General features: G+C 34.0%; 1 protein-coding gene across 2 annotated transcripts in view; it reads left to right on the top strand.

Annotated features, from left to right (window-relative positions):
- LOC106459865 (rhophilin-2-B-like) overlaps positions 1-13752 on the top strand; it is a 94800-nt gene that overhangs the window by 7931 nt on the left and 73117 nt on the right. Inside the window, exon 1 of one of the 2 annotated variants that reach the window (XM_022386424.1) lies at positions 8469-8637. The exons of the other annotated variant lie outside the window; for it this stretch is intronic. Coding sequence (XP_022242132.1) covers positions 8599-8637 — 39 coding nt within the window. The 5' untranslated portion in view covers positions 8469-8598. Of the gene's footprint in view, positions 1-8468; positions 8638-13752 lie in introns of those variants that run through there. 2 annotated transcript variants of the gene reach the window in all.

The following is a 13752-nucleotide window of genomic DNA, read 5'->3' as shown; positions in this document are numbered from 1 at the left end:
TACTTAGTTCTAATGTCCGTAAATATATTGTATGGGTTGGAAGCTACTAATAATTATTACCGTTTCTACGCGACTGTTAACTAACAAGTGTTGGTTCGGTAACTAGAATATACAGGTGTTTGACATAAAGTATTACTCGCGAGCAGAAAAACCGTTAGTTACAAACATTTCACTGTACAACGTCCTGTTTTAGAGAATGATGCTTTATGTAATGTTCGACATCAAGTGAAACACGTCACTGTACACAGATACCTCTTTCTAGGTGTTATTATTTTACTTGTATTTGCTATTTACTGTCATAAATATTTTTCGATTTAGCTTGTTTTTCAAGTAAACCGTACTCGCCTTGTAAATAAAACTGCAACGGAAGTACCAATTGAGCCTCTGTTAGTGGACTTGATGATAGACACAAATACCTAAAACTAAATGTACTTCCGTAGGGTCCACGAAAGTGTTCTTCTTCAAGACTAAGTAAAACGAAAATTAAGAGTAACAAATATTTTTATTTCTTGCTTTTTAAGTTCGCATGTCATGTTGTGTTGTAGCCTATAGAGTTCGTAATTCTTCTCGTGATTTATGGTATGCGCACGTTTCACTGACGGAACTAAAGTACAAACTACAACGTTAAGCGCCCTTTATGTGACGTCATTATAGTGTCTACTGACTGACAGACAACACACTACTGCATGGAGGTGCGAGTAGTTAAAACAGGTCACTCTAGAAGCTTTCTTGGTTCTACTAATATCTGAATAAATTTTTCAATTGTAAAGATTGTATTCTGTTTTGAACTGTTATCCTTGTTCCTATTATTGATCCCAACAGTTTATTAAACTTCGCATACCTCTACTAAATAGTCACACATGATATTTACGTACGGGGAATTAGGTTTTCAATTCGCTGTACACATTCTTAGGTTTCTTTCCTCTATCGTACTTTTCCTGGGCCTTTTTTTGAATATTAGTTGCTATTTCATTTGCAAGGTTACAACAATGGAATGCCGAACCAACGATGTTTAAAATCTGAATTTTAAGAAACAACACCTCAGTTAAATTTGTTTAAACTGCGCATTTTTTTTTTTACTCGTCCAAACTGTATAGTTCAAACCAGCTCAACTGATGAGTTCTGTTATTGTAGGAAAGCCCTTATAAGTTTAACTCGAAAATCTGAGATGCACAAGCTGAGAGAAGTGTGAAAAAATTACATTTTACGTAATTTTTATTAGAAGTGTTAGGCCTGTTGGTTTCCATTACTTCGCCAGCCACCAGGGTTTGAACAGTAACTTTCAACTTCTACTCGTTTTTTTTCTTTTTCTTCAGTCGTATGTACGAGCGGACGATAAAAATAGGTTACAGGTGTCAGTTTCATGACGGTATGGGATAAACTCCCCAAACAGGAGCTTGACGGAAGATTATGAAAAAGGACAGGTTTAATACTCAACTCCTTGTTGTATTATTGAGGAACGTATATGTTAGTTAATATTATTATTTATGTATTAACCTCTGTATATGTAAGTTAATATTATTATTATTTATGTACGAACCTCTGTATATGTAAGTTAATATTATTATTATTTATGTACGAACCTCTGTATATGTAAGTTAATATTATTATTATTTATGTACGAACCTCTGTATATGTAAGTTAATAATATTATTTATGTACGAACCTCTGTATATGTAAGTTAATAATATTATTTATGTACGAACCCCCGTATATGTAAGTTAATATTTATGTACGAACCCCCGTATATGTAAGTTAATATTTATGTACGAACCCCTGTATATGTAAGTTAATATTATTGATGTACGAACCCCTCTATATGTAAGTTAATATTATTGATGTACGAACCCCTCTATATGTAAGTTAATATTATTGATGTACGAACCTCTGAAGTGGAATCGATATAAATGGCAAAAAGTATAATCGTAAACTTGTTTTAAATAACGAGTTCAGAACTGAGAGAATGCTAACTTAATTAAAATAGATTCATAGTGTGTACGTTACACAAAGGCTATAATTTTAATGTATCAATAATAATAATAAGTTTTAAGATAGAAAAGTGGGATTTTAATGTTCTAGTTTTATTATGAAGATTATGTAATGTTGTACTCTTAAATAACTTCCAAAATCGTGCCTTTTTTTTTTTTAGGAAACTATAAGAAACTAACTTCAAGTTCAGATTTTCAAATGCTGTGCGTATACTTCATAAAGTTGGTGTGAGATAAAAGTCGTAAACTAGACATACCACTCTTTAAACATAAGGCTTCAGGTGGGGTTGTTGCCATATATAAGTCAGTGTCGCAGACAAGGACAGTAGGTAGACATGACGCCTCCATTCAAAGATAATAGGATACCAATAAAAGTTATTGTGCTCTAATTTGATTCTTTCTTTGTGAGTGTATAACCCACAGTTTTGTTTGTGTTGTATAATATTATGACATGAGCATGCGCTGTACGAGAAACGTAATAAGCCATGGGATAAACAAATAACTATTTTATGTGAGGGATGTAATTATTTTGGACACCTTTTTGATATTTTTAATAATTATTTTCACATTTTAGGAAAATGTCAGTGCGCGTAATAGGTTTATGACTTGATGATGATTTACTTTGAGCTTACAAGAATATTTTGTTTTGTAAATTAAGTTAGTACTTTCAGAAATAACCTAGGCTGAAATTATGGTCACAATTATATGTCCCCCAGTGACTTGACCTTCAGTTTGCGTACTTGAATAGTTAAAATACGGGGTTTGATTTGCCGCGATGGACAAATAGTTCGTTGTGTAACTTTGCGCTAATAACAACAAAAAACAAGACGTATATACAAATGTGAGTAGTATTCCAGGTTGAAGACTTTTTCAATTTTAAATCAAGTAGTTTCGTAATTAATAGTGATTGTGTAACCGAAGATGGACTGTTGATCAGTTAAAAACACTAACGTATATTATGTTCCATAATCAATGTGAATTTATATTTGTATTTATCAGTATTCGGCCTCTTAGATCTAAGTTGCTTTCTTTATTTTGTAATTTTTCTCGCCATGGTTGTTGTGTGCGTTTTTTATTTTTTTACTTTTTTCTTGTAGTCACACTTCTTTTGTCTTTAACTATTTCTTAGGTTTAAGTGAAAGGGTGTTTAAATATTGTTTCGGTGACTGGGTGTTTAAATATTGTTCAGGTTTCGGTGACTGGGTATTTTTGAGCCACCTAGCTCACCTCGACTTTTAGTTTCTACTAAGGGAAACCTACCTTTTTCTTGGGGCTGTTACAGCTGCTCTTTGCCGGAAGTCTTGGACAATAGGTTTTCTGATTTTACACTGCAACGGCCTGGGACAGGATGTTTTGTTTACCGTCTGTTGGGCTGACTTCAAGCTGAAAGCTCCAATGTTCTTCGTTCTTAACTTGGACGTTTGTGTGATTATCATATTGACCATCTGGCTACTGGGTGACAGGTATAACCAGGTGCCACCTCTGGGGTGCAGATGGCGTGTACTGGGATATGGCAACTTAAGTCTTCGTTTAGCAAATTACTAAGTTCTGACAACGTTTTTACCAAGTAGGACATGCCAGTCATTACCTATAATGAAGTACGATTTTTTATACGACAGTTTAGTGTACTATAATAAAAGAAAAGGCCTTTTATTTATTTTATTTTTTGCTGATGTGTGTCTATAAATGTTGTCTCCTAAACGCCTAAAAATTGTATATCTTTACTGATAACTGAGGAAATACAAGAACTTCGGGAAAGAGCTTTATTTTCCTCGTTCCTGTTCTGTATTAAACAACTAACAGCTTGGATTGTTATCGGAGTGGTCAGGTAATATTCGTGAATATCTGATCTTAAGTTCTGGTAAAAACATATTAGGACAGACAACTTTAACTTCATACGTGTATATTCTCATGCAGTGAATATCATGCGCCGTTTATTTTTTTGGCCGGTGTAATTTCCAATTACTCTGGATTTTGAAAGTAGTAGTTATGCTGGTTCTTGAGGTAACACTGGATAGTATTATCCTAAATGCGGGTTGCACTGTGCCACAGACTTTGACGTAGCACCTGTTCTATTGATATTTTGGTTGCTCTGTGCTGTTTGTCTTAACAAAGAATTGTTTATTACAATCAGTTAATTGTCTGAATCTTGGGTCCTTACAATCTTCTCATAGTTTTCGTCTACTGCTTATGTGACTTTTATCCTAGAATAGAGCTTCTCATGTCATTTTTCTGAGTACATCATATCCCCAGACCTAAAATATCGCTAGTTATTATTAATTCCCATATGCATCCTGGACCTGATATGACACATGCAATTATGCTTGTCTGATTGCCCCTGGTCTTCACGCACCGTTTGTTCTGATACTCTACTGGATGTTATGCGCTCTGGATCTTAACATAATATTCTTTATTCTACTTAACAAGTTAATATGTGATCTTGATCCTAACGTAGAGTGCCTCCAAATGGGTCAGCGTAAATCAATGTGTTTATAGCGTTAAAAACCAGGTTTTCATACTCTTGTTTGGCACAACACAGATAGCCTATTGTGTAGTTTTGCGCTTGACAACAAAGTCCTAACGCAAGTACCCGTTATTTTATTTTACCAATTTGTGTGTTCTGGGCCCAAACGTACTGGTTACTTAGTACTGCGGTTACGAACGAGGCACCCATTTTTTTACTCCACTGGTTATGTGCTCTGGTTCTTAACAATGCGCCCATTATTTTATTTTACTGATTGTTATGTGCTTTACTACCTATCATAACATTACTTATTTTACTGTGTTGGTTGTTATGGATCTTAACGTGGTTCTCATTACTTTTACTCTAGTGTTTTCTATGCGCTCTGTATCCTAATATAGCCCTCTTTATTTTACTCTTATTTGTTTCTATATGGTCTTGATTCTAAGAGAGCACCTGTTGTTTTGCTCTGTTAATTGAAATGTAACTGATTTGATATGCCAGATATAGTGAAATTTAAAGAAGAAACGGATCAGAGCTAACATGAAGGCAAGTGGAAAATGGTTAGATAAGTCGGGACAAAAGCTGCAGATATCAAAGGCAAAAACTAAGAAATAGTTGAATGAAAGATGTTGGTAACCTACCATGAGATAGATGCAAGATTTCAATATTTAAGTAACCACGAGTTGAAATTTCAAGAGAAACGTTTCGAAGTATGTAGACTAACAAAAGAAAATGTCATCATGAGGGAGAAAAGAGAGTATGTGAAAACCCTTAACGAGAAGATGCGAGTGTATTATAGACAGAGTAAAAGTAGGGATGTTTTCTGGAAGTAAAGTGAGAAAAGACTAGACTCCAGTCTCGAAAAACGGGCATTATGGGCGGTAACAGAATCCCGTTGGTGAATCCCAAAGATGTAACGGAGATGATCAGAGCAAAGGCTGCTCCATAGACCAGAACCTTCGATCCAATAAAAGAAGGAGAGGAAGTAGAAGTGAAAGACAACAACAATGACGAAATCCAGGTACAACATCCAACAAGAACAGATGGTAGTGGAGCGTAAAATAATTGAAAAGTTGTACACGGCAGGAGATCAACTGCATGCTGAGTTGTTTAAACGTGAAAGAGGTATTCTTATTGAGGATATGTTGCAGCAAATATAGGAAACAGAAATTAAATTAAAGCTATGGGATAAGAAGAACTAATTATCCATTTTTTAAGGAAAAAATAACAGGATGGTAAGAACTATCATGGTATCTCACTCTTCCCACGCATTTGCAAATATTTGTCGAAGTAAGTATGCTAAGATAAATGTCATTTGCAAACAATATAATCTTAGATCGAGACGATCAACGATGGATCATTTGTTTTCACTCTGTATCAGTTGTGTGCAGAATTCTTTGAATATGACCAGGAAAGCCATCATTTGTCGACTTTAAGTAGACATACGAAAATGAGCTGTGGGATATTTCCAAGAGCTTTGATTTCCTGTAAAATTAATTAATTTAATTTAGTGTTCACACGAAGATAGTAATTCCAGTATAAAAATTGATGGAATAGTGGGAAGATAGTTTAGTGTTGATACACAAGTCAGCCAGGATTATTTGATCTCCAAGTTTTTTTTTTTTTAAAGAAATAAAAGATGCATTTGAAATGCTGGAGAGAACTGTAAGTAGAATTGAGTTGGTTCTAACTGTGGAAAAAAAAATATGCATGCCAGTAGAAGGGAATTCGCTTTTCAACCTGGAATGATAGAAATAGGCGAATGTGAGATAGAAACGGTACAATATTATATGTATTTGTGATTACTAATTATAAGAAGGAATGAAATTGAGAAAGAAGTGGAAATTAGAATACTGCAGGCAATTAAAGCATTTAAGGAACTTGGCAATACTTATTTAAGAGCAGGTCACTATCTAAGAAAATAAAGGTAAGAATTAAAAAAGTATGGTATTCTCAGTATTAACATGGAGAATGACAGAAACTTTAGAGACAAAAGTAGTAAGATTTGAAAACAACTGTCTCAAGAAATATGCAGACCAGTCTAAGATAATGAGATTCAATAGAGAAGCGTGTCAACTAACACGCTTAGTTATAGATATCAGAGCAGCACGTACGTGCTCATACCTTGCATTTAGGAGCGGAAAGAACAATGAGAGGAGTTTGAAGTAGATGGACAAGGTACAAGACTAAGAGGACGGCCTCAAACATTTATCTATATTTATTAGGAGTGAATGCTAATCTGAAGGAAAAGAAGTGGGGGGGGGCAGAATAACACGGAGAGGTTCAATAGGTCTGTCACGACAGGGGAGTGAGAGAATTATGGTGTACTTTAAGATGTAACTTATTATGGTATTCAACCAGCCGCTGTTGGTTTTAATGTGCATCTCATTATTTTGATAGTTACTATGCATTTCCTATTGTGCGTGACACATAATTTATTATTTTAATAGTGTGCTGATCGTACTAAAATATAATTTATTAGCTTAATAGTTACTATTTGTTGTTGGGCGTAACACATAAATTTAACTCTCCTTGTTTGCCAAGTGTCCCAATTCTTGACATAACAGGTTACTACCTGTTCCGGATTTAACAAAGCACTTGCGAACGTTTTAATTATGTTGCTTGCAGAATACTTGTCATTTTACGAATTAGTTAACAATTATGCTATTATTTCAATAGACACGCTGCAAGAAAGTAACAATTTGAAAATTGATTTGCATTGATAGAAAATATTTTAGAAATTAAATGTTGCGGAATCATTTACAAAAAAATATGTAATTCTACAACAATTTGGTATATAGACAATTCTATGTTAGATGTCATTCTTTTAATGTGCATTAACTAATAGAATTTTGTGTTGAAGATGTTATTTGTTTTGAATAAAACATAATGTATATAAATAATGTTTTTTTTAGTGTACGTAGTAGTTTGTTTTCCTAAAACAAACTGTTGAACATTACTGAATCAGTGTAAAGAAATTAAACTGTTAAATGAACAATATAAGAACATACAAAGAAACTACAAGTCTCCCTCCTTTTGGTCAGTGTGAAGTGATCATGGTTCGTTCTCTTAGTTTTTAAAACTAATACTTATTTATGTATTTGTACCCAGAATTATCTATTTGACAATATCCAGTTGCTACTAGATTGAGAGAGAGATTTTTGCGCGATTCTTTAATTTGCCTGATCACAGCTAGAGCGAATTAACGTTTTTAAGATCTTTATATCCATATAATGTCTACACGTTTCTTCATACTTTTCGGTAATTGTTGGGATTTTTGTTTTTTATCGTACAGGCTGAAACTTCAAATATCAATAACTAACTGATCAAGTCGTTCAATCAGGAATAAACCTGGGTCATAACAACCTGTATTGTTTAATTGTTCCCGCCTCTGTTTCTTACATAAAAACAGAGCGTCTATAGAGCTTCAAGGTTGGCGTGGTTTAGCTATATATTGAGGTCAGAAAGTTTACAAACTAATGTTTTTCCGTTGTACTGATGTCTGTCATCCGTAACTCCAACTATGTGTACAAACCGGAGTTCCTGAAGTATAAAGTTAATGACTTCCTCTACCACGATTTTGTGTATAGATCTTGATCTCGGAGGTGAATTTCTTGTCTTCACATGTTGTTTAGTGTCTATTTTATAGTGGAAAGCAATTTGATTCGAATATTCGTATTTTCTAGATCTTTGGTCACATTTCCATGCATTAGTTTTCCTGTTGATCGAGAAAACAAAAAGTCTAAGAATATTTCAACTTGATGACGTAGCGGTTTTCTAACCGGTTCGATCACCTCAGCTCGCCAGGGCTAACAAGATTTTTAGTTTGCATTGTACTGTTCCAATTTACTGCGGAACGTTTTGCCACAACATACTGTCTCCTTGCAAGGAAATTTGGTTTCCTCAGTCGTCTTTTTTGCAGAAGAATATCTTGGTTGGGTTTGTTTACTGAAAGTTATAAATTGTAACGTTCCAACAAGTTCAGTATTAACGAGTATTTACTTGCATATGAAGAACACGACCCGACGAATACATTTAAAGATATTGTTGAATAGGTAGAAAGTTGTGGTGTCAAGTTTTTCGTCAAGGTGCATGAGGATTTGTAGATACTACGCCGTATAATAAATCAATAAGAAAGGCTTAGCAATGGACAGCTCTGACCCAACTAGCGAGTCTGATGAATTAGTAAGTATGGAAATATTATGCCAATTTATTCTGCATGATATATTCATTTAAATTTGTACTTTAGGAAAATTTTCAGATTTTATCTAATAACGAAGATTGTGCAATCGTGAAGTTAACAGCAAATTTAACCATTCTCTCGCAGTATAAATTCTAAAAACTTACCGGGTAATTTTTCTGTACGAAGGACAGTCAGTTCCTTAAATAGTAATGAAGGCTAGTTATCTTTCTCAAGCATTTTAGTTTGTTTTGTTGTTGTTGTTTGAAGTAATTGGATAGTGTTACAGCTGTCAGATGTAGTACAGAGTAAACCGTTTCTTTCAAGTGAGCCATTCTCGCAAAAAAAAGTGGATAAAAACCTTCTTAGCATAAGTTTGACATATAATCATGTTTATCTCCGAATGTCGTGTATAAAACATCTAGTTTTATTTATGTCAACGAGAAATATTTGAAAAGTTTTGCTATTTGATTCACGTTTTCATTGACATTTTCCGTATTTTCAAATCGGGCATTTTGAATAAAGTACTGTGCGTTCTGAATAAACATATCGAAGTGTGGTACGCGTATAAAATGATATATTCCAGTGATTAAGGAAGGTGTGTCGTTCATAGGCACTCTCCTGTTCTTTCCTTGTTCGCACTGTATTCACGAGCCTGACAAATAGAAGAACTTTTCCTAGGGAATTTATATTTATTTAAGTTTAAACTATCGAAGCTTGGGAAAGATACAAGAGATTTTTTTCCATTTTTTTTTAATTTGAGAAAATAATATAATAGAAACAGAAAAATCAAACTTGTGCCAAAATTTTAAAGGGAATAAAAGAAAATAACAAAGGCTTCACGAGAAAGAGGAAACTAAAAAATCAGAAGAATAAAGAAAACGAGTTTGTTTTCAAGTTAATTATTTGAAAGAGAAATAAATGGACAAAGATAGAGAATTTATTTGTTCAGGCTTTAACTTGATATAATCTTCATACGATTTGTCAGAAAAACAAGAGCCGATAACAAAAAAGAGCAAATTATCCTGTTTCTCTGAACTTTAAGATGAAAAATTTAACACAAATTGTAATTTTTTTTTGAAAGCCATGCGTCGATTGTTAGAGAAGGCTAAGTTTTGTCGATAGACGCTGGTGGTTAGTTAAGAACACTATGCTTGACTGAAATTAACATTTGCGGCAACTTGAAAGTATGACGTTACTTACAACATATATTTGAATCTTATCATTGGTATTTGTGAGTTTTGCGTTTTGCAGTTGTTAAATAATTACTCTTTAAAAACGATCATGTCTTTTGGTTGTGTATTGAGCTCTGATGTAGTCGAAAATCTTGTTGTTAGTGGTTTGTAGAAAAGGGTAGCTGAGACGTTAAGTTGTTTATACTTGATTAGGAACCCGTAACAGAGAATCACTTGCTTACAGGCATTATCATTATCAGTCTGCTGTGCAAAGATGTTTAGTTAAACCATAAGGCCAATAGCAATTCACATTTGTAGAAGTTACTTCTAATTTCTTGCAATAGTTTCGACCATTTTCTTTTTACCTCGAGGGCCTGCTATGGCCTCGTGGTTAGGGCGCTAAGCCTGTAATCAGAGGGTTCTGGAATCGAATCCCGTCACCGAACATGTTCGTCCTTTCAACCTTGGGACATTATAGCGTGACTGTCAATCCCACTATTCGTTGGTAAAGAGTAGCCCACTAATTGGCAGTGGATGGTATTGACTAGTTGCCTTTCCTGTAGTCTATCACTTCAAGATTAGGAACAGTTATAGCAGATAGCCATCGAGTAGCTTTGTGCGAAACTCTGCAAACAAACAAAGCAAACAATTCTTCCTCGCAATGTTGTTTTTAACTTATTATTCAGCTCTCTGTAACATATTTTCAACAAATTGTGAACGAATGTTTTCTGTACTTCTGAGTTTTGCTCGGCTTCTTGTAAGTTAGATGTTTGTTTTACTGGTTTCGAATTACTAACTTATCCAACAACTTTAAATATTTTCACTGATTGGGAACTATTAAATAAGAGGATCTTTCTTGGAGTTACACAGTTCATGTTCTGACAGATCTGCACAGCCATTTAGTTACTTAGGAGCATGTGTAATTATCTTTACTAGCATTTTTCACTAATTTGTAGTTTTTATGCAAGCATGTTCAGTGTGTTTTTTTTTATATGTAATTTGTAATATATTTTAAAAGATTGCATAGTGCGTTACTGAACGCTGCTGCAGATATCGATATTTCAATATATTTAAATCTTAGAAGGAAAAGAAATTTTCCTTATTGTTTTGTAATTTTGGTTTTCTATAAGTGCATAAAGCATTATACCCAGTAACCCCTGAAAGCTTAATAGTGATAAAAGGTCGCGATGTTGGAAATTTTTCGTTAAGGACACACACACACACACACACACACACAAGCTGTTTTAGACTATAGATTTGGAGTAGTGTTAATATTGGTGTGCTCATGTGTGTTTTTAAATAATAGTATGTGTATATGCATTATTTGTAAAACCTTGTATAAGTGGTTTGACATGAGCCCTTTGTTACGTTAACTTCTTAATATAGTCCAAATCGTGTGAACAGTTAATGTGGTAAAGACATTAAGGATAAATATGTTGAAAAATTTAAATTGCAACATATCCAATGGCTATTATCCTTATTTTCTGAAGAAGTTAGTGTTTTGATATTTCTTGCAAAGTAACATGTATAAATTTGGGTTTAAACTGCATAATAATATACATATGTAGGAAATTAAGCTCTGGTATTAGATGTTAATAGAATGCTTGAAGTAAAGCAGAATGTATTAATTATTTTAAAAAGTTTTTATATACATAGCTGTACTTTTCTTTGGAGAAAAAAGTTTATTGTTTGTATACGTATACTGATGTTTTATATGTGTAAGTTTAAGGTTTTTCTGTTTATGATGGGTGACTGTAACCTTAGTGTAAAGAAGGCGTTGTCAAATTTTGTCTGTATGGAGCTGCTTCTGTATTGCATCGTAATTAAGAACCATCTCCCATGTGGCGTAAAGTGCTGCGATTCTGTGAAAAAATATTGTTCTTTAAGAACAGAGACGCCTGTGTGTTCTATTACAATGTCCACTGTTACAGAACAAATTTTCATTGTCGAGGTCTTGGAAGCTTGTATTCGTTAAATAATAAACCAAGCGTAATACCTGTAAAACTACTTTTCAACACATTTAGTTTTTATTTCGTGCGTTTGAATATCAGAAAATGACAGAAAAAAACAACAAAAAAACAAGGACACTGTACTGATTTTTTTTTGGGGGGGGGGTCGTAGAATGGCCTGTTAAATGTCATAGACATGACTTTTTATAAAACTTTTAAATACTTTTTTTAGTCTGAATAGATAGGCTAAAGACCGCAACCTAACGTCAAATTAAGAAACAAGAAAACCTCCATTAGTATTCCTTTTAAAACGTCAGTTTTGTTTTCAAGATTGTAAGGAGGTCAGTTATAAAAGATGTACTGTATTTCGGATCATTTTCTTTCGTACTAAACATTTGAATAAATGCTAAGTTTGTGTGGAAGATTAGCAAATAAATACCTGTGATTTTCTTTATCTATAAAAGCTGAAAAACAACTATCTAAACTTGTGGTTGAGGTTTGAAAGAGTATTGTGAACATTCATTTTGAGAATATAGTATTACAATAAACAAAATACTATTGTACAATTACTTGCTCAGATTTCAAAGATTTACGTGCACGAATCTATCAGTTTCAGAAAACGAGAGTAATCCCAGACTTAAATACGCCTGTGATAAGAAAATCATATTCGACTATGCCATAAAATAGCAATTATATCCAATGTTAGTAAAGTCAGAATAAATGGGAAGAAGGCCTCAGTATAAAAGTCGAAACAGGCAGTTGCAGTCCATTAAAGTTTTTAAACTTGCCATGTTTACTCTGCCTACATTTCCACGGAAAAAACATGTCAGAATTAGTGGTAAAATATTTATCCCATTCTGTGTATGTATGTGTTTGTCCATCGTAGCTCAAGGGCTAATTTATTGATGCTGGTCAAACTTCGTTCGGTGATGATTAGTCTCGTCAGATCTTTCATGACAGTTAATAATTTTTTTAAAGTAACTGTATATTTGTTTAATTTAAACCACCAACAGTGAAGCAGTTAAATTTTTGAATTTCAACTGTGTTTCATTCCCCTCTCCTTCATTTTTGTTGTTGTTGTAGCAAGTCGTTTCTACCAACAGAGTGGAGGTAAGTCACTAAATGCATAGCAGGTAAAAATAGTTTTGAAACTCGTCCGGTCAGTGGTAGTGATCGAATCACATAATTAAGTTGAGCTTTTAAATGTTAAAGTAACAAAAAAAAGCCTAGTTCAAGCTTAAAATTATAGAATCCAAGTAGACTAACTTGCACGACGTTACTTTCACAAAAAGGAATATAGGATATTTAAGTGTACGCCCGAAGTTTTGATCAAATAGGTTTGTTTGTTTAATTTCGTGCGAAGCTACACGAGGGCTATCTGTGCTAGCCGTCCCTAATTTAGCAGTGTAAGACTAGAGGGAATAGTGGGATTGACCGTAACATTATAACGCCCCCACGGCTGAAAAGGCGAGCATGTTTGGTGTGAAGGGGATTCGAGTCGAGCGTCCTAACCACCTGGCCATGCTGGGCCTGATCAAATAGGAAATTTCTTACTGAAGTAAGATATGTGATGAAAACATGTAAACGCCGACAACAAAACCCATACTTTGATCATGCACTGAACAAATTTGAAGTGTGTGTGTGATATATATGCATAAAATGCAGGAATATCATAAATCGATGCCGTCCACTTCATTTATTGAAGCAGATTGTCGCATCTCATGATCATCCGCTTCTAGCTGATGCTCGAGCAAAATATAAAACAAATAGTACCTTAAGTTGTTTATTTAGAACTTGTATATTCTATTATGAAAATTCAAAACCGTTTTCCAATAACACCACTTTTTATCTGACTTTTGCGTGTAAATACAAGTGAACTTACTATAAACTCTAGAATAATGTTGTAACGTCAAAGCAGCACTTGTAATCGACACACACACACACACACACACACACACACACACACACACACACACACACACACACACACACACAC

The sequence above is a fragment of the Limulus polyphemus genome, unplaced genomic scaffold (assembly GCF_000517525.1).
Source record: "Limulus polyphemus unplaced genomic scaffold, Limulus_polyphemus-2.1.2 Scaffold671, whole genome shotgun sequence".
NCBI classification, from domain to species: Eukaryota; Metazoa; Arthropoda; class Merostomata; order Xiphosura; family Limulidae; genus Limulus; species Limulus polyphemus.
Note: the sequence above shows the minus strand (reverse complement) of the source record. Positions and strands in the feature narration are given on the sequence as shown.